The 22,282-nt window shown below is 36.6% G+C and overlaps 2 protein-coding genes across 4 annotated transcripts in view; one reads left to right on the top strand and one right to left on the bottom strand.

The window, feature by feature from the left end:
* Positions 1-21,628, bottom strand: part of LOC125490747 (trypsin, alkaline B-like) — a 34,820-nt gene extending 13,192 nt beyond the window's left edge. Inside the window, exons 1-7 of one of the 3 annotated variants that reach the window (XM_048631001.1) lie at positions 21,554-21,628; positions 19,466-19,599; positions 18,344-18,432; positions 16,783-17,083; positions 16,467-16,602; positions 16,095-16,246; positions 11,472-11,923 (exon numbers count right to left, since the gene is read on the bottom strand). In XM_048631001.1, coding sequence (XP_048486958.1) covers positions 11,786-11,923; positions 16,095-16,246; positions 16,467-16,602; positions 16,783-17,083; positions 18,344-18,432; positions 19,466-19,599; positions 21,554-21,602 — 999 coding nt within the window. In that variant the 5' untranslated portion in view covers positions 21,603-21,628 and the 3' untranslated portion in view covers positions 11,472-11,785. Of the gene's footprint in view, positions 1-11,471; positions 11,924-16,094; positions 16,247-16,466; positions 16,603-16,782; positions 17,084-18,343; positions 18,433-19,465; positions 19,600-21,553 lie in introns of those variants that run through there. The other 2 variants (XM_048631002.1, XM_048631000.1) reach the window with 2 other exon arrangements.
* LOC125490748 (trypsin CFT-1-like) overlaps positions 1-22,282 on the top strand; it is a 303,958-nt gene that overhangs the window by 124,358 nt on the left and 157,318 nt on the right. The window lies entirely within an intron of this gene.

The following is a 22,282-nucleotide window of genomic DNA, read 5'->3' as shown; positions in this document are numbered from 1 at the left end:
GTATAAAGAAAAATACTATGTCATGATTTTTAGCTTATAACTTTACAAATAATAACATTTGAAGTATATGCTTGATTACATAATAATAATGATGAACGTGACAAGCTTATAACCTAATTCGGCGGTACATAATATCCTCTAGGAATCTTAATATGACACGATAATTGTTGACGCAAAAATCATGGTTACCTAGAAAACCTTGACTTAGTATGTATATTTGAAATGATAAAAAACAGTGTTATTTTATCGCTATTAACGTAAGTGATACATATTTTTACCAATATTTTATGCATGATTTGAGTAACATATCTATATTGTTTCTAAATCAATAATTTGATAACTCGAAATATGGATTATTAAAATACTTGCTGAACCCCTAATATGGAGTATGACATTTTACATAGGTAGGTAAGTACCTCGGAAATCGGAATATGACTCTACATCACACCTTCGCAGTGTCATCCGATGCCGTCATCAAACCATAAAATCAAGATGAATTAGCGACTTTCTTCCTAAATTTAAAAGGGGTCTGGATAGATATGCCTGACTTTACAAAACTACTACTAGATACTACTTATTACTCTTTTTAAAAGAAGAAAGAAATTTGTAGACGTAAAACTTTATTTGGGTGAATAAAATAACACACACGACGATTGAGTTTTTATAACACTTATATACACAATTGCCTAATTTTATTTCCATTATCCTTCTACTTCGTGGTCTGATGGCCGTTGTAATATTTTTATCCCAGAATTCCCAGATAAATAAATGTCCTGTATACTGCATTTCATGTTTGGTTTAGGGGTCTGGTTGATTTTTTCATTTTCTTGTTGTTGTCACTGAAAAATAAAGTAAGTAGGTAAATTGTATGGATAGTTGACAGAATTAAGCTTATCCTTATAAGTAGGTACCCATTTTCACAAAACTTAGTGAGTTTAGAAACGAAAACGCTAGAACAAAAACCTAGGTTAGTAACTAAACTGATGCCAAATTACTGATAAAAACATAAAAATATTTCCATTTTACGTAGGTAATTTCCTAAAATAATTCGCACACAAGCTTACCTTATCGATTTTCCAATTGCATATTGCAAATACAAACATAATAATTTAATAAAAGATGTTTGTTTTGTAATGTAAAGACTTAACAAAAATACTTTCAAAGAATAGCGGCAAACTTTTCGGCGGAAAATTGAACATGGCGCCGGCGCGGCGGCCGGCGCGCCTCCAGTCCAGCGCGCATGCGCCATAGGGATGTACCTAGTGCAATGTTCCTTGCTTGCGACCTATAAAAAATAATCGATGCTGGATCGATTCCTGGGTAGATAGGTACTTTTATTATAATCATATTCGTTTATGGTAAATACATAAGGTACTCATCGGAGATTAGTACTGTATTTGTGCTTTTGTAAGTATTCGATACTTTTCCTCATCCCTTACAAATCTACTTTTATTACGTATCATCAACTTTTAAATATTTAAGTAAGAACATAAAATATCGTGGAAAAAATTTAGACCTTACTTAGATAAAAACTATAGTTAGTAAAAAAAATTTAAATCATTCGAGTTCAATAATCGATTATATTCGATTACTGTCACTATTTCATCAATTTACCCCATCTCTACTCTATTTTTTTTAATCGCTTGGAAAAGTCCATAGAACATCATAGAAGCATTATGCATATTTTTTCTACCCAATGTTACCAGTTGCAATAATGAATAATGAAAATGTTACATAAATAATAGAAATTATCACGAAAACCAATATAAATGGAGAGTATTTAATTCTTTTCATTATTTTCAACTACTATTTAGAATAATTAAATTTATTAGGAGTACTTTAAGGTTAAAAAAGTATATCGATATTTTCGATTGTAATTTACTTACGTTCATGGCCACACTCATGGAGCCACTGACAGGACTAACTCGGAATATGGAACAGGCTACCGCGGTATAAGGAAGAAACCATTATCCTACCTCGGTATTAGGGCAAATCGACATGTGTAATAAATTATATTTTTTTAAGTATATTAAATGTGTTATCAATGAATCTGTGTTAAGAAATATAAAATTTAACGTATACTCTTATAGAAGACAATGTTCCACATCAATATTGATGGTTACAAATGCTTATTTTTCTTACTTACTTTCAAATGTTGTTATTTACCTCGGAATATGGACCCGTTACCTTATATTAAAATGAATAAAAAACTTTAATAAAAATCTGGATTTTATTTTCTTTAAACATAATATTAATAATCATTATAATACCATTTCCTTAAACAAATAACTGTTTTTAAAGCACAATATTTTTGATGGTTAAAACAACAAATTTTGTCATTACCTTGATAACTATCAAATAATGATTTTAAGTTAGGGCACCCCCTTTCTCCGATATCTAGAAGTTTACAATCAGGTGACAACTCTCTTAACCACTAACATTTCTCAGAACCTTTAACAAATACATTTGCTTTGTCTAAAACTGGTTTTATTAACCTGCTAAATTCATTATAATCTATGTACCCTTGTCGCCAGTAAATTCCCCTATTTCTCTCCAACCATTTTACTTGTTTCTTTTCATCATTAGTTAATTTTGAAAATGGATAAGGAGGCTTTACTAAATAGACCTGAGTATATTCTTTTGTAGCATATGCTAATTCTTTGATAATAAATCTATTTTTATAGTCACGAAATCCTTGCAAATCCAATAATAATAAATCAGTACTCATATTAGTTTTTTTACAATATTAGACAGTGGTTTATACTCGATTATACAATCATTTAAAATAAGACAATAAGCTGTTGTTTGATCGGGTATTTCTACATCACTCTCTATCTCAACACGTACATCCACCGGTCCGGTTTTTAATGTTTCGTTTTGACGACAACAGTCAACCACGAACAAGGGTGCCTTTTCTTTAAACTGTTTTAAACTTAACAACGGCCCTAACTGATGTCCAAAATATGACTGTTGAAATTTCACGTACTGCTCGTATATTAATAGATATCGGTCTTCTCCAAATTTTATATCAAGATTTTCATATGGAAAATAGGTAGAATTTAAGAACACTTTAACATCGCGTAAATGACAATGATCGAATTGGGACATATCCGACTTAGCATTGCTTTTTCGATTTGTTTGTAAGCCTATAATAACGAACCGCGGTTTTTCCATTTGAGATGTAGTTTTTATTGACCACGTATGTTTGGTACTTCTTGGTAATAGAGGATATTCATAAAGATCCCAATTTCTAAATGCTATATTAATAGCTTTGTCGTTCTCTAAATATCTCAATAAGTGAATCCTCTCGCGATCTGATACTTTTATATGTGGCATTCTCCACACTATTTTATTTATGGTTATATCGTCTAATACTTCATTAGTACTTAATTTTATTGCGTTAAGGTTCGTGTTACTACGCAGAAGTACCAACTCATGCTTACAATTCATAATAATTTTTTTGTAATCCTCAGCGAAGCCAAAAATTTTATTTAATGGTATAGACACGGAAAAAGATCCTGAAGTAATTTTAGAGCCCTCAATTTCCCACCCCCACAACCGTGACATTTTAGATTCATTTTCATTCATTGACAACAAAGATTTTATAGTAGTTGTTATTCCTGCGTTTTTTATTCTGTCTATCTCAACACCGTTGAGTTCATATCGAATATCTTGAAAAAGAAACAGTATAGCATTGTTAATAAGTTCAACACTGCTTACTTTTTCTCTTTTATCACCAACAGGACGAGACACTGTGATAGACCCTTCTATGTATAGTGTACTCGCTGTCGGCAAAACGTACAGGTCTTGTTGATTAATAGGAATGCGAATCTCATCATTAAGGTTAAAACTGTTTATGTATGGTTTATACGAATGAACTTCATAGCTTTCAATACTGTTGTCATGGGTGATCGGATCTGTTATATTTAAAATATTCATTTTAAGAGTTTGATGGATTTCAGAAATTGTTTGTTTTCCTTTGTAAGCTTTTTCCTTTTTATAGGTGGTGGCTGATGGTCTGCGCGTAATGTACTGCGTATGTTATATAGCGGTTCAAACCTTTTATTGATGAAATCGATCATTTTTTTCTTAAATGCAAATAGAGTTGTAATTCTTCTTGTCGTAAATTAATCAAGTTGTTTTTTGCGTCTAAAATTCTTATGTTAATTTCACTAACAGTGTCTTGATTTACCGGAAAATAAATTAAATTTTTTGGAATTTCTATTATTCGGTATCCTGGCGGTACACTAGGAGCAAATTCGTATATAATGTGACTGGGTTTTCCGTTAATATACGATCCGCTCACAATGTCACATTCGATGCGAACGATGGTTGTAGAAAGAATGCTTACTGGAAAGACGGAGTCATGTAATATATTGGCTTTAAGTATTTCATTTCTAAAACCCAATGTCCTCGCAATTGAACCAGCTTTTTCAAAATGAATGTCTTTCGAACAAAATATATTTGTACTTAAAGTATTATTGTTGCACATTAACTTAAATGTGCAATCAGTTAAATGTGATTTTAAGAAATCGTAAATATCTAGCAGTTCGTAAGATCCTTCAGGGATTTCTACCATTTCATTATCACCATAATAAAATTTATTGTTGTTTTTACCTACGTTAGGTATCGAATTGAATGTTGAAAAAAATACTAGTCCGCATTCATATTCACCACCAAGTTGCAAAGCCGGCGAATAATTTGTAGACAAAGCGGATTTACAACCAGTAATTGATAGTGTGAACGACATTGTGATAATGAGAAATAATATAATCAATCGCTTGTTATAAACGGTTTCCAGATTTTTTTCAGAAATTTAATGCATAAGTGACCACAATTATAAAGATTACTTCCTTGACAATTTTGATAATTGTAGAATACATTATTTTTTTTTGTTAAATAAGTTAATATTTCTTTAGGCGGTTTTAAACCATAACTATCAAAATAGTTCGTATAATTATTAACTTTGACATAGGCTACCCAGTGAGTTCCATCATTGACTGAAAGATCTAAATTTACAATAGCACACTCAATTTTCTTAGGCTTACTTGGCAGAGTATCTCTCATATAAACTCCACGGAAATAAGGTATATCGCGAGTGTGACTTAATATATCAATATTACTTAGAGCACGTCTGGGTAGCCGCGAAACTAGTTTTTTGACGATTTTACACATAGTCCTTTACCCTTTTTGTAGGGTTTTATGTATAAACCTTTCCCCAATGCGATTGATTCCATCGTCTTATTGTGACGTTCAGATTCCGCCAGATTTTTTTGCGCTGACTTATAATCATTTACAGCTTTAGCTATGCCGCCTACACCACCGGCTAATGATCCCAATGCCGATAGTCCCGCAAAAATTGGAATTAAAGGAAGTATCCCTCCTGTTTTAGGAATGGGAATAATTCTAGGTAATTTCACACGGTTATTTTTGTGAAATATTTTTTTTGCAGCCAAATATGCTAACTCTATGGCATGTTTGTTATTTTTGGGTTTTATTTTCCTAAGCACTGATTTTAATTTGTTAACAGATGATTTAAATGATTGAACCCCAGCGCCAGTTCTAAGTTTAGCTTTCATAATTTTATTTATCAACCAAGATGCGACTTTTTCTCCTGTACTAACGTCTTTTGATTTCAATCTTTGTTTTGCCATATTTTTTAACTCCAAATCTGCTTTATGTCGATCTTGTAAATTAGAATAGTTTGCGTAAGCTATATCGTGTTGCATGCATGCGTTGTCCAAACGATTAATGCCTTTATCGCCTCTTCTTAAACGTTCTTGTAAGCGTGTACCTGGACCACAGTATTGATAGCCTGGTAAGTGTAACTCTACTGGCAAATTATTTATCAATGAGTTAAGGAGTCCTTTCCCTTTCATTACTGGGTGACTAATGAAAATAAATGGAACAAAACAGTATAATATATGTACTTCAATCTTTAATAACATTGCTTTTATCGATCCAACTGTTTTCTTTTGAGCTTAGACCAAGCCATTTAACACAAACCTTATTTCCAGACGTTTTAATTACCTTTTCAACTAAATAAATATTAGGATACTTAGTTTTTTGAAGTTCGTATTCATAAAAACAACCTTTTATCGGAATTCCATGTTGATCTCGTACGTAATATGTAGTAGGTTGAGATTTTATTACTTTCATAACCGTAAACAATTCGGTGGACCAGTTCGGTGTATAGCCTTTTTGAAACTCTCCTTTATACTTGCTTATACGGACAACGTCACCTATATGATACTTATTTTTTTTTAATGATATAGCCTTATGACGATTTTTTATATTCTTAGCTATGATTGATTCATTCAACTTATTTATCTCAGATGGTTTATACTTTGTAGTGGTATGAATAGTATGATTATAATTATATACTATATCATTTATTGGACTTCCTATCCATTTATATTTTCCAACAAAACTGAAATGTTTAAACATCTTGCCTTTTAAAGTTCTTATAACTCTTTCCACTATTGATGCTTTTTTTGAAGAGTATGTGGAATAATGATTAATTCCTCTCTTTTGCATAAGTTGTCGAAATATGTCATTGTAAAACTCCAAACCCATATCAGTTTGCAAATTTGCAGGAGTTCGTCCTTCCTTTAAAACTCTATCAAAAGCTAAAACCACCTCACGCTTTGTTTTACTCTTCAATGCTGCTACCCATGTATACTTAGAAAAGGCGTCAATAACAACCAATATGAATTTAAAACCATTGTTGTATTTGTAGTATTTTTTTACATCAATCAAATCTGCTTGCCATAAATCATCTATTCCTTTTAGGATAACTGACCGACGTGGGAAATTTCGTCTGGCAGCTTTATGAATTTCATTAACCACACCTTTTTTACTCATGTTGGATGGTGAGATGATCTCTCAAATCTACTATATGATCTTTGATCATATTACTCACGTCTACTTTAGAGCACTTGCGATGCAACTGTTCCTGAAGAAGACTTAATTCAGCTTTTATACTTGTGAGTTCTGCAAGAAAGTCTTCTTTTTTGCAATAAAGGTTGTAGCTTTGGTCGAGGTACTCTTTACTAACAGCTTCATCACCCTCAATTGGCAATTTCAATCCTTTTAATCTTCTTTGTTTTAAATCGTAATCACCTACTTCGTTTTGACTAAGTGTTTTAGTTAATGGTGTAAATTCTAACGAGTCTAGAACACGCATTCTTTTATGAACGTGGTGACCAAACTTATCGATGTTCATCATGTAACTGAGGTGGAGGTTATAGTTATAATAAAACTTAAATTAATTTGCACAAGTATTTATTTACTTAATGTCTACACATGTTCTTAATTCTTTCATAACTGATAATATTTCATCATCTAATCCAGTGTTACCAGCATCTCTGGAAGCTATTAACAATTTTAATGTTTTCACTAAGTCATTTGGATCATTCCAAAAAATGTAATCTACACTTTTACCAACTTCTTTAAATAATGGCAATCCCTTCCCTTTCGCGGTGCTGCTGTTAGATTTGTCTGAAGGTGAACTTAATAATGGTTTTATAATTTCTAAATACTTAAAACCCCTATTGCTGTTAATTGGTTGATTTAAATCATATTTTCTTTTATGTGCATTCGTGAGCAATAACATGGACTTGTAAATTTGTTTGTCATCTTCAGTGACTACTCCTAAATCAGGTTTTCTTTGATAGAGTAATTCAGATAGCCCTCTTGTTCTATTAAATGAATGTCCAGCTACTATAAATTCATTATCGGTTATAGTAACGCGCTCTGTTCCGATCATTGGTTTTCCATTTTCTATCCTGATTCCGTATGGAATATCTTTAAACACTTCTGATGACAAAGACCATGATGATATTTCCTTAGGAGTCGGAGTCGAAACACCATCGCAAGTTTCAAAAAATAAATCACTCGTGTTATTCTTTGAGTTTTGTTCAAACTCTGAATCACTTACAGATTGTTCAAAATTTATATCACTTAATGAATTTTGCAGTGTATCGCCTGATACTTTAGTGGGTACCGATAATTTTCTTTTCCTTGAAAGAGTAATATCTGGTATGGTATTGTCTTCTTCCTCACTATCTTGATAACCACCATCATATTCTCTAGCACTAGAGTTTTTTCTGGCTAGCTGCTTTAATGGGTTAGTTACTGGTTTGAAAATAGATTGCAGTGCTATTTCAGAATCTAATTTGTTGTTTTTCATTTGTTGAACTTTCTTTTTAACAGCCTCAGCAGATTTGATTATTTGCTGTTTTATATTTTTTTCATCGTTCATTTTCGCAAACAGTACAACTTTCTAGTCGAAAAGCAAATGGAAAAGTGCTGAGTATATTGTTGAGAAGCTTTATATATTCATTTCAACCATCGACGTTTATAAATGTATCAAATTTCATTCTATAGCAACCTTTGTTTTTCTGACAGTCTTTATTTATGACTAAGTAGCTAAATTCATTTTTCCAAACTCTGGAACACATTTCACGAAACTTTGACCAGGTCATATCAGTGTTAACATGTTCATCATATACATGTCGGAGGTTTACGTCATCTTGCTTAAATAAAATTAAAAGATTGGCATTGTCACGAATTAATTGTTTTGGGACTTTGGTGTAGGTTTGGTTTAAATAAAAACAGTCTATATTTTTATGTCTTCCCATAGCAAAATAATCTCGAATATTATTTTGATTTTCGCATGCTACATCATCAAAAATTATGATGGAATTTTGAGCGGCGTTAATAGGACTTAAAACTTCCTCATTGTCGTGATATTTAAAATAGGAAAGACCGGATACTAGATTCAATACCTTTTCTAGAAATATGTATTTTGGTTGGAAAATTGTTTTTGAGTGCAGGTATACGTTACTAAAGTATAATCCATCTGGATGTAAAAGTAAGCCTATCACTAAGTTTGTTTTTCCACAGTTAGATGGTCCGCAAATAATGCAACGGATAGTATTGGGTAAAAGTATCCCATGTCGGTGAGTTACTTTGTTTGAATCGACATTAATTTGACTGAGCTGTAGTGAATTTGGTTGTTTAATGAATTTCATGTTTATTAAATGACAATGTGTTACCACTTACATCGTCATTGAAGAAGTGCGACAAAAAATTAAAAACTCAACTTTTTATGTTATCTACAAAAATCTGGAATGAATTATTGGGAAGGCTATCACACTCAAGTGAGCGACGACGACGCGCGAAGCGCGCGGCGGCGGAGCGAACGCAGAGTGGGATAGACTTCCCAATAATTCACTACTTCTGTTTATTATCAAATAAGATATTAGGTCATTACTTACCTATAGGTATAGATGCCAATAACATCCGCTAGGTGAAGTGTAAGATACTCACATCAGTCTGTCCCCACCCGACAGCTACCACAGACGCCTTGTCCGGGACCACATACCCCCCGGGGGGATGGCGGCTGGCTGCACCGAGCTGCTCCGGTAGTTGCTCATACTGGTCGGCAGCACCAACACTGCCACGTCGTTGTCGTAACTCTTCAAATATTTGTAGTCCTCGTGGACCACGGTTTTGGACGTCGCATGCTCTGGGCCTCCGCGGTCATTGTAGGTAGTTCCGACGCGAATGACAACTTCAGATGCACTCAAGATTACTATCTTGAGTGCATCTGAAGTTGTGATTCGCGTCGGTAACAGCTGTAGTGTCATTGACTTTTCTGGAAAGATTTTATTGGTATGGTGTACCTACCTCATTCACTGTATGATTTGATTCATTGGCAAAGGGTTCACACCTTTAACACAATTCACATCGGCTTCTGTTTTGGATTGACTGATTTGATAAATTTATTTTCTGCGTATAATGGCATCATAAAAGCGCAGCGAAGTTGTTGGGGGCAGCTTGTAAATTAATGAATATAGTGAGACGTTCATGAAAATTTGGAGAATGGCCGACCGCTAAATCGTAACTAAGTACCTACTTACAACATTTTGGAATTTATTACCGAAATAAGCAGTGCGCAGCGGTGAGCACGTGGTGCTGTGTGAGTATCACGCCCCCACAGGCATCCCCCAGCAGCCTCTGACCACGCATCTGCAAATACAGTGATAAAGTACGTTACAATAAGGGCTATATACTCGTAACTAACCGAAAAATTAAAATAACTAAAGGCTCAGTTTGACGTAGGCAAACTGATATTGAATAAGTACCTTCATCATTTGAATTTTTAGAACATTTGAGAAGTATTTCTCGGACATACTGGGACGCACTGACCCTACCCGTACAACTGTGTACCTACGGTCACAGTCACATCACGTCCCTGTTTGGTGTCGGTATTATGAAAATTTAACCTTTTCATTGCTCGCGTTGACAGCTCTAAACGAAGCTTCCATAAAATTATATCAGCGGGTCTGGTAAATCAGCAATACCTACCGTATATAATGATCTTAAATACGCCATGTATGGGTATGCCTCGACGGTGGTGGGTCGTCCCCCGACGATCCTGTTGGCGGGAGGCGCGGGGGGCTCCCTCACAGTCACCTTGTCCTCACAGCTCCCTGAAAACGTAATTATATACCTACCTACACGTAGTCCATAATTTTTATGAGAAATTCCTGATCGCATAAAATTTATGGATCGCATAAGGATAAAATTTACATTCTTAAGGTAGGTAATTAATACATGCCTAATAATGTTGAAAAAAAAAATTCTCTCTTTTACTGGGGGTTGATTGTACCCTATCGGTAATAAATAATAATTCTTTTACTTTTTAAATAGACTTTGATTTAGTATACCTACCTAACTATATAAATAAAAAATTGATAAGGTTACATTCTTTTACCTTTGAAAACTGGAGGCGCTTAGTATAAAGTACCACATATACACATAGATAAATCCAATACCGTACTTATAACTACCGTAAATAATAAAACTTACCATGGTAAAATAGCACAGTCATTATTAGTAACTTCATACTGAAAACCATCACTTTCCTTTTTATTTCCAGTCTAAAAAGTACCTAAGTAAAAATTGCGATGGCCAAGCCATGGCCATCGCATAATGAACTGACACAGATACATCGTCGAATACGCCAGTAAACATAAATTACTTTACCGTCTTGTTCGTATATTGTTATTCTAAGGTCTGTACAATGTCTGGAATGAAATTAAGTATACATTATGGTCTAGACCCTGAGAAAGAACATAGACTACTTTTTATCCCGGAATTCCCACGGGAAAACTTTTTAAGGCGAAGCGAAGCTCGCGGGAACAGCTAGTAATTACTTAATACAACATTGTTTTTTTACAACACCGCTGTGTAAATTTTATTTAAGGTAAACGTAGCTGTTTATGGTCCCCTTAAGACCCTTAGCTTTGCAAGTGGACTCTAGGACACAACAAATATGTAAAACGTTTCGCATATTTCTACATACGTCTTTTTCATATACCTACTTATGCTTTCTATTCGTACCTACATACTATTAATATACCAAAGGGGGCAAAGGAAAGATACTTATAAAAAATCATAAGTTGTTAAAAATTCATTTAATTTCAATAAAAGACAAAATTTCAAAGTCATCAACATAATCAAGTTAAACTACCCAACAAAAGTTTCTCAGAATGAGTCTGAGTCACCCCTTTTCAGGTAACAATATACCTACCACTCCGAGAACATCCTATATGTATAATAAGAAAAAAAAACATTATAAACGGAAATGCAAAACTTACAGTATTTGCCTAATAAGCCACTTTTTAAACATAAATTTATAAAAAATATTAATATTATAATTTAAACACAATAAGTTTAAATTTAGACATTAAAACTATCATCGGTAGCTACTTACTTAAAAAAATAATGAGATTTTGGAATACATAATCCCAATTGACGTTGCGAAGACGAGTAGCATCAACCTGGTGACGTCAGCTGCCACGGCGGTGTTGTGACTGTTCTTGTCCACAACCACAACCTGGTTTTGACTTACCTGGAATTGATTAATGAATGCACCCTTCCAGCCAGGAGTTACCCTGTATCACGGAAATCACCGCGCCTACTGGGGGGCGCTCAGTGGAAAGTTTAAAATTATAATGTAAATCGAGGGTATCAGCTCCTACTTCATCAACCTACCTAATTTCATCAAATTTGCTCAACATACTTAGGTATGTACTTACTTAAAAACTTTCGCGTTTATAATTTTTTAGGGCATGTGCACAGAATGGAAACGTCTCGTCTGCCGCGGAGTGTTATGCTTGGCGCTGTGGCAAATGCTAAGAGAGGGTTGGGGCGACCCATACTGCGATTCAAAGATTGCGTCAAGCGGGATATGGCTGCTTCTGGCATCGATTATCAAAGTTGGGAGAAACTCGCTGAGGGTAGGGATGCATGGCGAAAGCACGTGTTCGATGGCCGTAAAATTCACGACGACGCCTGGTTTTCTGATCTCGCCCTCAAGCGCCAAAAACGTCACAGTCGTGTACCGACCACTAGCTGCACTTTCATTTGTAGATCCTGCGGGAGGCCTTGCCGCTCCCGTATCGGCTTATATAGTCACGAAAAATCGTGTTCCAGACACTAACTAAATCGTCTGTCATAGACGTACAAGGCCACAATGATGATGATATAATTTTACGTATTAGGTAGGGTATAGGTATGATAACAAAAATATTTTCTTGTTCGTCATAAAGAAACGTACACATACATACATATGCTCACGCCTGTCTCCCAGAGGGGTAGGCAGAGACTATGGATCTCCACGTTCCACGATCCTGACATACTTCTTTCGCTTCCTCCACATTCATAAGTCTCTTCATACACGCACGTCGGTTTCGGAAACTCCTAATTTGGCTCTTCTTGAGTATGTCGCCTATCTGGTCGACATACTTTCGCCTAGGACGTCCTCTACCGATACAACCATACATCTCCGCACAATATATTTCTTTCGTCAGTCTTCTTTCATCCATCCTTTCAATGTGACCAAACTATCTCAACATTCCCTTTTCAATTTTGGTCACTACGTCTTCTTTTACTCCAACTCGATCTCTTATAACACTATTCCTTATTCTATCATTCAGTTTCAGTCCACACATACTTCTTAGAGAGCGCATCTCAACCGCATTTACCCTACTTTCATTCTTCTTCTGCCAAACCCAGCTTTCACTTCCATACATTAGTGTAGGGACCAACACTCCCCCATGAACAGCCAAAATAGATAGATAGATAGATAGAATATTCTTTATTTGTACACAAGAATAGATTATACAAAGCTTAAATATAAACACATAGGTACAAAAAAGGCGGTCTTATCACTAAAAGCGATTTTTTCAAGACAACCTTTAGGTGGAAGAATATTTATGTTCAGATAGGGTCAAGTGTACTAAAGAATTTATTAATTAACTATAAATACCTACAAACTAAACAATATACTTACGTGAAATTATACTTATATACCCATAACAATCATATATATCATATAATAAACTACATATACCTACATAAATATAATTATCAGATTTTATAGGATTATATTAATTCTTGTCTGAGCTCCGATAATAAGACAACGGAAAAAAAAAAAAAAACTACCTAAACACTAAGAAAATGATCCTTTACCATTCTTTTAAAAGAAGCCAATGACGGCGCTTTACGTATGTGTGGGAGATCATTCCATAAGGTGATGACTTGTATGGTAAAGGAATCACCGTAAAATTTTGTTGAATGGGGAGGGATATTGAGGCGAAGATTATGTGATGAGCGAAGTGTCCGAGTATGAGATTCGTACCGAAAGTTAAAGCGCTCTTTAAGGTACGCAGGGTATGCTGGGTTAAACAGTATTGAATGCAATAGTGAAAGGATGTGGGTATTCCGGCGGAGGCGAATAGGGAGCCACTTGAGCTTGGTGCGAAATTCAGAAACATGGTCATATTTGCGTAAACCAAATATGAACCTTATACAGACATTTTGGAGGCGCTCAAGTTTGAATAGCCTTTTGAGACACGTTTTGACTCCTCATGAAAGAGTGCAAGGCCCCATTTACTTTATTTCCCGCTTTCACTCTTCTTTCAATATCCCCTTCACATTTCCCATCCCTCGTAAACAGACTACCCAAATAAACAAACTCATTCACTTGCTCCACTTTTTCGTTCTCGATAGTGATCTTACATTCAGTTACCTCTTCCTCTCTTTCAAACACCATAACTTTCGTCTTATTAACATTCACTTTCATTCCTTTCCTTTTAAAACTTTCATGCATGAGAGTTACTTGTTGTTGCAGCTGTTCTACCGACGATGCAAGTATGACTTGATCGTCACCATACAGGAAACACTTAAGAAGCAACTCTCCTATTCGCAAACCTCTTTCGTCATCTTTCATATCCTTGAGACAACTATCCATAAATAAATTAAACAGCCAAGGCGAAGCCACACATCCCTGTCTAACACCTCTGTGGATACCAAACCAGTCAGTGTAGGCTCCGTTTATCCTGACATACGCACTAGATTCCCTATAAAGGGACCCCAGTGCCCGCGTCAGGTGGCCAGACACTCCATAAACGGATAGTGTCTCCCATAAATCATTCCTCCTCACTCTATCATAAGCCACAGAACACCTTTTGCTGCTTTCAAGGACTTTTTCTGTGACGCTTCGTAGAGAAAAGACTTGATCCGTACATCCCATCCCCTTTCGAAAACCACCTTGCACATCCCAGATCTTTTCTTCGGTCTCTTTCACTACCCTTTCAATCAATATTTTTGCATACAATTTACCAACTATACTTAAGAGGCTGATGCCGCGGTAACTGTTGCAGGTCTGGAGCGATACTTTTCCTTTATACAAAGGAACTATGACCGCTCTGCACCAGTCGCGTGGCACCGTACCGCAAAGCCAGCACTCATTGAAGAGTTGGTAAAGCTCACTTGCCGCCACTCCACCTCCCGCTCTTAGCATCTCTAAAGATACCCTATCATACCCGGCCGATTTGCCAACTTTCATTCTTTTTAATGCATACATAATTTCTTTCATACTTATCTTGTATTCCTCATGTATAATTCTTTCACTTTCTACCTCTACATCACTTACAGTCATACAATCTGTGCTTTCAAACAAACTTTTAAAATATTCTTTCCATCTTTTAAGGACTTTATTTTCATCATTCAAAACATCTCCATTTTCATCCCTTATCACATCCAGATTTGTATTCTCTGACTTCCCTCGAGCCTTTCTTACCAACTTCCAGAACAATTTAATGTTCGCTCGAAAGTTGTCAGAGAATTTTCTATCACATTCATCTTTTAATGCCTTTTTCTTCCTTTCAATCACTTCTTTTACTTTTTTCTTTAGTAAAACATACTTTTCACGAATTTCTTTCATTTCATCTTCCATTCCCTGATTTCCTTGCATTCTGTTGTTGGCTTTTTTAGACAACAAATCAAACCATGCCATCTTCTTTTCATTCACTACCTTTTTGCATTCATCATCCCACCAAGTAAGCTCCCTCTTACCACTCTTCTTTCTTTTATTCACTCCACATAATTTCACCGCCGTATTTACTAAATTGTCTTTCAAACGCTTCCATTTTTCTTCTAAATCATTTTCATCTAAGATATTAGTGCTCTCTAAGTTTTCTTTCAAACTTCTTCTATACTCTTCACTTACTACATCATCTTGCAATTTTTCTACTTTGATACGCTCTAAATTTGTTGTTGATACTTGAGGTCGGTGTCGCCAATAATTAAACAGACCACGAATCCGGCTTTCAACCAGAAAATGGTCCGTTCCAACATTGACACCCCGATAGGCTCGAGTATCAGCAACGTTTACGCGTAATCTTTCATCCACAATCACAAAGTCTATTATACTCCTTTCATTTTGTCGTTGCCATGTATACATTTGTATCTTTTTGTGCTTGAACATAGAATTAGAAACTACAAGGTTTCTTTCTAAGCAAACATCCAGAAGATACCTGCCATTCTCATTCACTCTTACGTCACCAAACTTACCCAATACACTTTCATACCCATCACGCTGTACATCTACCCAACTATTAAAATCAACGAGCATAATAAAGAAATGTTAAGAGAAGAAACTCTTTAAGGGGGGGCATTCTCAGCCGTGGGGTGCAAGGGTACGCTGTTCTATTTCTATATTTCATTAAACTACTTACAGTGTTGTTGATCCAGTTGGTGTAGCTAGAGACGCGCATGAACACTTGAGGGTAGAAGGAATCGTCGCATGTCACCGAAAATGAGGTCACCCCCACCACCACCCCGTTGTACACCAGGGGACCACCGGAGTCACCCGAACAAATACCGGCTCCTGTGGGGTCAAACTCTTATTGTTAGCCGAGCTAGGTATGACAAGTCTGGAAAATATCGAACGTGTGTGAACACAAACTTCAGCAAATCTCACAAATATTCGACATTTGGCTTCGTTGCGGAGTCAGTTTTTCATCAAACCTCAAACGCACTCGACAATACTCGTCAATCGTCTGCAAAAGTCGGTCCAGCCTATCGACGAGTCGGATATACGAGCTTACCTCCAACACCAAGCAGCCCCGCGCAGAGCATGTTGTTGTATGAGAAGATCGAATAACGCGCGGCGCAGGTGTCTCGGTCCACCGTGCGCAGCCCCACGTGCCGCAGGCCGAGGGGGCTTGAGTTGTTGCAGTTCTCCTACGGAGTATTACAGTTGTGGTATAGGAAGCCGACAGAAATGATCCAAGGGCTCATTGCGGCATCATGCCAAACATGGGGTAGGTATATATCCGTTTATTATCAAATAAGAAATTAGGTCATTACTTACCTACATATAAATGCCGATAAAATCCACAAGGTGAAGTGTTTGATACTCACATCAGTCAGTCCCCACCCGACAGCTACCACAGACGCGTTGTCCGGGACCACATACCCCCCCGGGGGGATGGCGGCTGGCTGCACCGAGCTGCTCCGGTAGTTGCTCATACTGGTCGGCAGCACCAACACTGCCACGTCGTTGTCGTAACTGATCAAAAATTTGTAGTCCTCGTGGACCACGGTCTTGGACGTCACATGCTCTGAGCCTCCACGGTCATTGTAGGAGGATCCGACGCGAATGACAACTTCAGATGCCCTCAAGATGGTATTGCCAGTAACAGCTGTAGTGTCATTGATTTTTCTGGAAAGATTTTATAGGTATGGTGTACCTAGATCATTCACCGCATGACTTGATACTGCAGTGGCAAAGGGTTCACACCTGTAACACAATTCACATCGGCTTCTCTTTTGGATTGACTAATTTGTTATTTTTGTACTATTTTATATAAAAATTTTGAAATTGTAATATTTTTAAGTGCAAAATAAAGAATATTCTATTCAATTTTATAGATATAGTGGCTATCGCGGCTGCGCCCGCTGGCGTCTTCGTCGCCAATTTTAGAACCTACTTATACTTACTTCCTTATTCCCAATCTCCGCTGGGAATCAAAGGGCCGAAGTGAAGCGCCGCCATTCTTTACGATCTTGGGCCAGCTCAGAGACATCCGCCCAAGACATCCCCGCCTGGCCCATTTCCTTTTTCACAGAGCGCTGCCATGTCTCTCGCGGTCTGCCGAGTCTTCGTTTACCGCCCTCGGGGTGCCATGTCAGCGCTTCTTTTGGGACGTCTTCAGTACGCCTGAGAACGTGTCCTATCCATCTCCATTTGCGTTCTTTTACGGTTTCTGCTACAGGTTTTTGATGTGTTCTGCGCCAAAGTTCGGAGACAAAGTCAAACCAACGGATCCCTAGGATATTGCGTAAGCTGTTTACGAAAACCTGTGGCTTGTTCGTTGTTTGAACCGTTTTCTTCCAAGTTTCGCAACCGTAGAGGAGAACGGTCTTTACGCACGCCTTGAACAGGCGGATCTTGGTTTGGAGACGGAATGCGGAAGACCTCCACACTGGGCTTAACATGGCAAAAGCTCCACGGGCTTTGTTGATGCGGTTGCCGATATCCTCGTCAGTTCCACCATTTGGTGTGATTTTGCTTCCCAGCTAGGTGAAGGTGTCAACATCTTCAATTGATTGGCCGTTGATTTTAAATGGAGTACGGACTGACTTACTCTGGGTGCCTCACTTTTTAGTTCGCGAGATTCCTTCCGTCTTTTTTTCTACTTCTATGCCTACCTCCTAATCCCTTGTGCTTGGAATCTAGAAGTTAATCTAAAAATGGCTAAGGATGGCCGTTTCTGGTATCTTCGGCAATTTCAAACGAAAGTTATGATTTTTTATCCACTGGCGGCGCTAGTTCTGCGTATAATAGCGCCTTAAAGGCGCAGCGAAGCTCTTTGAGGTAGCTTATAAATTACTGACAGGGAAATATAGTGAGACCTTCATGATAATTAAGGCCGACCGCAAAATCGTAACTAAGTACTTACAACATTTTGGAATTTATTACCGATGTAAGCAGTGCGCAGCGGTGAGCACGTGGTGCTGTGTGAGTATCACGCCCCCGCAGGCCTCTGGCAGCAGTTTCTGACCACGCATCTGCAAATACAGTGATAAAGTACGTTATAATGAGGGCTATGTTGTATAACTTAAAGCAAACAGAAAGCATTACTAGCGCGCGTCAGAGCGCTAACTTGACGCCGCGCTATGACGCCAAGATGTGTTGTACTACTGTTCGGGCCCAAATAAACCGGAACAGCGCCATCTAGTGGCAAGCTTGGTACTACTACAAATACTGCCACCTGATTGGATGTAGATGGCGTGAAGCATTATCACTGTGATTGGTTGAATTGTTCCCTACCCCAATTCCTCGAATATTGTACATTGTAACTGACTTATTTAATCAATATACGTTATATCAGTATTCCAAAGCGGTTGTTCCTTATTTTAAACACCAGAAATATAGGACAAATTCAATACGCAAATTAGGCCGCTACAACTACTATGGTAAACAAAGCGCCAGCGCTAGCGTCGCGTTGCGTGGGACGCGCGCTAGTAACTTTAGAAAGGTAACTTCATAATTTAAATTTTTAGGACTTACCTACCTCATAAATAGGACTAACTAGTGTCTTGGGCCCTTACCATCAAAACAGAAACACATGGTAAACCCTGTCAGTTGGCTGTCAAACGCTTTCTAATTAATTATTTTTTTAATTGAAAACACATAAAACTGGTTTTTTAAAAACAAATATACAGTAAAAGTTTGAATCCCTAAAAGCTTATATTTCTACTTAATTATTGATAATCAAAATCATAAGTAAGTAATGTCACATAATTTTGAAATGATCTGATAACTTACATCAGAACTCCAAACAAATAACTTGATTATGGATATTGAATACCTTTATCATTTTAATTTTTAGAACAAAATTATTTGAGAATTAACGGACATACTGAGACGCACTGACCCTACCCGTACAACTGTGTACCTACGGTCACAGTCACATCACGTCCCTGTTAGGTGTCGGTATTATGAAATTTAACTTTTTCATTGCTCGCGTCGTCGACAGCTCCAAACTAAGCTACTCTACTACTGCATACTATGTCGGTGAGTCTGGTAAAGAAGCAATACCGTAAAAAATAAAGTTAAATACGCCATGTAAGGGTATGTCTTGACGGTGGTGGGGTGTCCCCTGACGATCCTGTTGGCGGGGGGCGCGGGGCGCGCGGGGGGCTCCCTCACTGTCACCGTGTCCTCACAGCACCCTGAAAACATAATTATATACTAACCTATACGTAGTCCATATTTTTAATGAGAACTTCCTGATCGCATAAAATGTATGGATCGTAAATTATAAGGTTAAAATTGACATTAATTCAGGTCAGCTAATACAGTATATATATTATAATTTTGAAGAAAAAATTCTCACTCTTTTACTAGGGGTTGACTGTACCCTATAGGTAATAAAGAAATAGCGATTCTTCTACTTTTTACATAGTTTTTGATTAAGTGTATATGAATAATGCCTATAGAAATAAAAACCGGCAAGGTTACATTTTTCCCTTTAACCCTAGAGTAGTCGCGCCATTTTTTGTGACGCGAGTGCTCGCGTGGCGGCATTTTGCCGCCCATATTAAAATGTATTTTTTGGACACTTAATAATTACGAAAACTTATAAATTCATATAATTTGAATAAAATGAATCATATGGTATTATAAAAAGTAATATTTATAGTTTTTACATTATAATTGTTCAATATATGAGCTATCGTTCATGCTTTGGGAAAAATTTTGATCTTTTAGGTATAAATTTGTCTTAAGCCACACAAAATCAACAAATCCCAAAATTATTAAAAAAATTAGACGTTATCGTCATCTACAGCATTTATTTTAGCAACACAGTACTGAAACATGAACACAAAGTGTTCGTTGCACATTAACTTTCTTCATGTATTGCACCCTTTTTTAGGGTTCCGTAGCCAAAATGGCAAAAACGGAACCCTTATAGTTTCGTCATGTCCGTCTGTCCGTCTGTCCGTCTGTCACAGCCGATTTACTCGGAAACTATAAGTACTACAGTGATGAAATTTGATGGGAATATGTGTTGTATGAACCGCTACAAAAATATGACACTAAATAGTAAAAAAAAGAATTGGGGGTGGGGCCCCCCATACATGTAACTGAGGGATGAATTTTTTTTTTCCATGTACATACCCGTGTGGGGTATCAATAGAAAGGTCTTTTAAAATGATATAAAGTTTTCTAAAAAACATTTTTCTTAAAGTGAACGGTTTTTGAGATATCAGCTCTCAAAGTCGTAAAAAGTATGTCCCCCCCCCTCTATTTTTATAACTACGGGGTATAAAATTCTAAAAAAAATAGAGGTGATGCATGCTAATTAACTCTTTCAACGATTTTTGGTTTGATCAAAGTATCTCTTATAGTTTTTGAGATAGGTTGATTTAAGCTACGGAACCCTTTGTGCGCGAGCCCGACTCGCACTTGGCCGGTTTTTATTGACCTGCTATTTTTCTTATATGGACATTGTTATAGGCATGTACCCTCTCTTCTTTAGGGTGTTTTTTGTTGGTCCGGTGGTACAAAACGGGAGATTTGTACCACCGGACCAATAAAAAACACTTATGTACTGTCCATATGTAAGATTCTATTGTTATACGTGGTGTAGTTATAGACAGAGCTATTTTTTCCAGGTAAATTCTTCGTAAAATTAACTTGTTAGTAAATTAGCAAAGTTATATCGTTAATCGAATGTAAACTGAAATAGACACATGCCTAAATTAATTTACATAATTATTACCAAAAAAGACTGAAAAGCTAACAATATTTCATAACAATTGTAAAAAAAATAACTTTAATTTCATTGACGCGAGTGCTTGCGCAGTGAGCATTTTGCCGCCGCGTGCGACACACTCTCTTCAATTCTCTCTTCCTGCTGTAACTTGTGCACTGAATTTCTTCAAATTTACGTAACATGTAGGAGAAGACCGAGAGGGCAGCTACATGGACGCTGGACCTTGAGGAGTGTATAGTTCACAAAATAATAAACATTATTTGCTGAGGGCGGCAAAATGCTCATAGCGCGAGCACTCTAGGGAAAATGAAGGGGGCTAAGTATAAAGTACTACAAAGACACATAGATATAGATATCTACCCAATTTTTCTTTACCATACTTAACTACCGTAAATAATAAAGCTTACCATAGTAAAATAGCACAGTCATAATTAGTAACTTCATCCTGAAAACCATCACTTTCCTGTTTATTTCCTGTCTCAAAAGTAAGTTAAAATTGGGATGGCCAAGCCATGGCCATCGCAATTTTATTTATTGCAGCTTTTTAACTTGTCTACGGCGAAGCAATGAGGGGAGGGTGGATATAACAGTACAAGGTGTTGCAATAGTGGTAAATAATTATAGTAAAGGTGAAAATCTACAACTCTTTGTGTCTTGTCTATCCTTTTTAACACACTATATTTCCTACGCTGTGTAAGTTGCTAGTTGCTAGGTATTGTAACATAAGTACTGAACTGATACATATACATCGTCGAATATGCCAGTAGGTAAAAATATATAACTGTACCGTCTTGTTCGTTTATTGTTAATCTAAGGTCTGTACAGTAAAATATGGGAAATTTTGTTATGATTTATATTATCCTAACTTAATATTATAAATGCAAAAGTACTGTGTCTGTCTGTTACTCTTTCACGCTAAAACTACTGAACGGATTTGAATGAAATTTAGTATACATAGGTAAGGTCTAGACTCTAGACCCTGAGAAAGAACTAGGCTTCTTTTTATCCCGGAATTCCCGGGATAATTTTTTAAGGCGAAGCGAAGCTCGCGGGTATAGCTAGTACTTAATATTACAATGTTTTTTTACAACACCGCTGTGTAAATTTTATTTAAGGTAAATGTAGCTATTAATGGT

The sequence above is a fragment of the Plutella xylostella genome, chromosome 27 (assembly GCF_932276165.1).
Source record: "Plutella xylostella chromosome 27, ilPluXylo3.1, whole genome shotgun sequence".
Lineage (NCBI taxonomy): Eukaryota > Metazoa > Arthropoda > Insecta > Lepidoptera > Plutellidae > Plutella > Plutella xylostella.
Note: the sequence above shows the minus strand (reverse complement) of the source record. Positions and strands in the feature narration are given on the sequence as shown.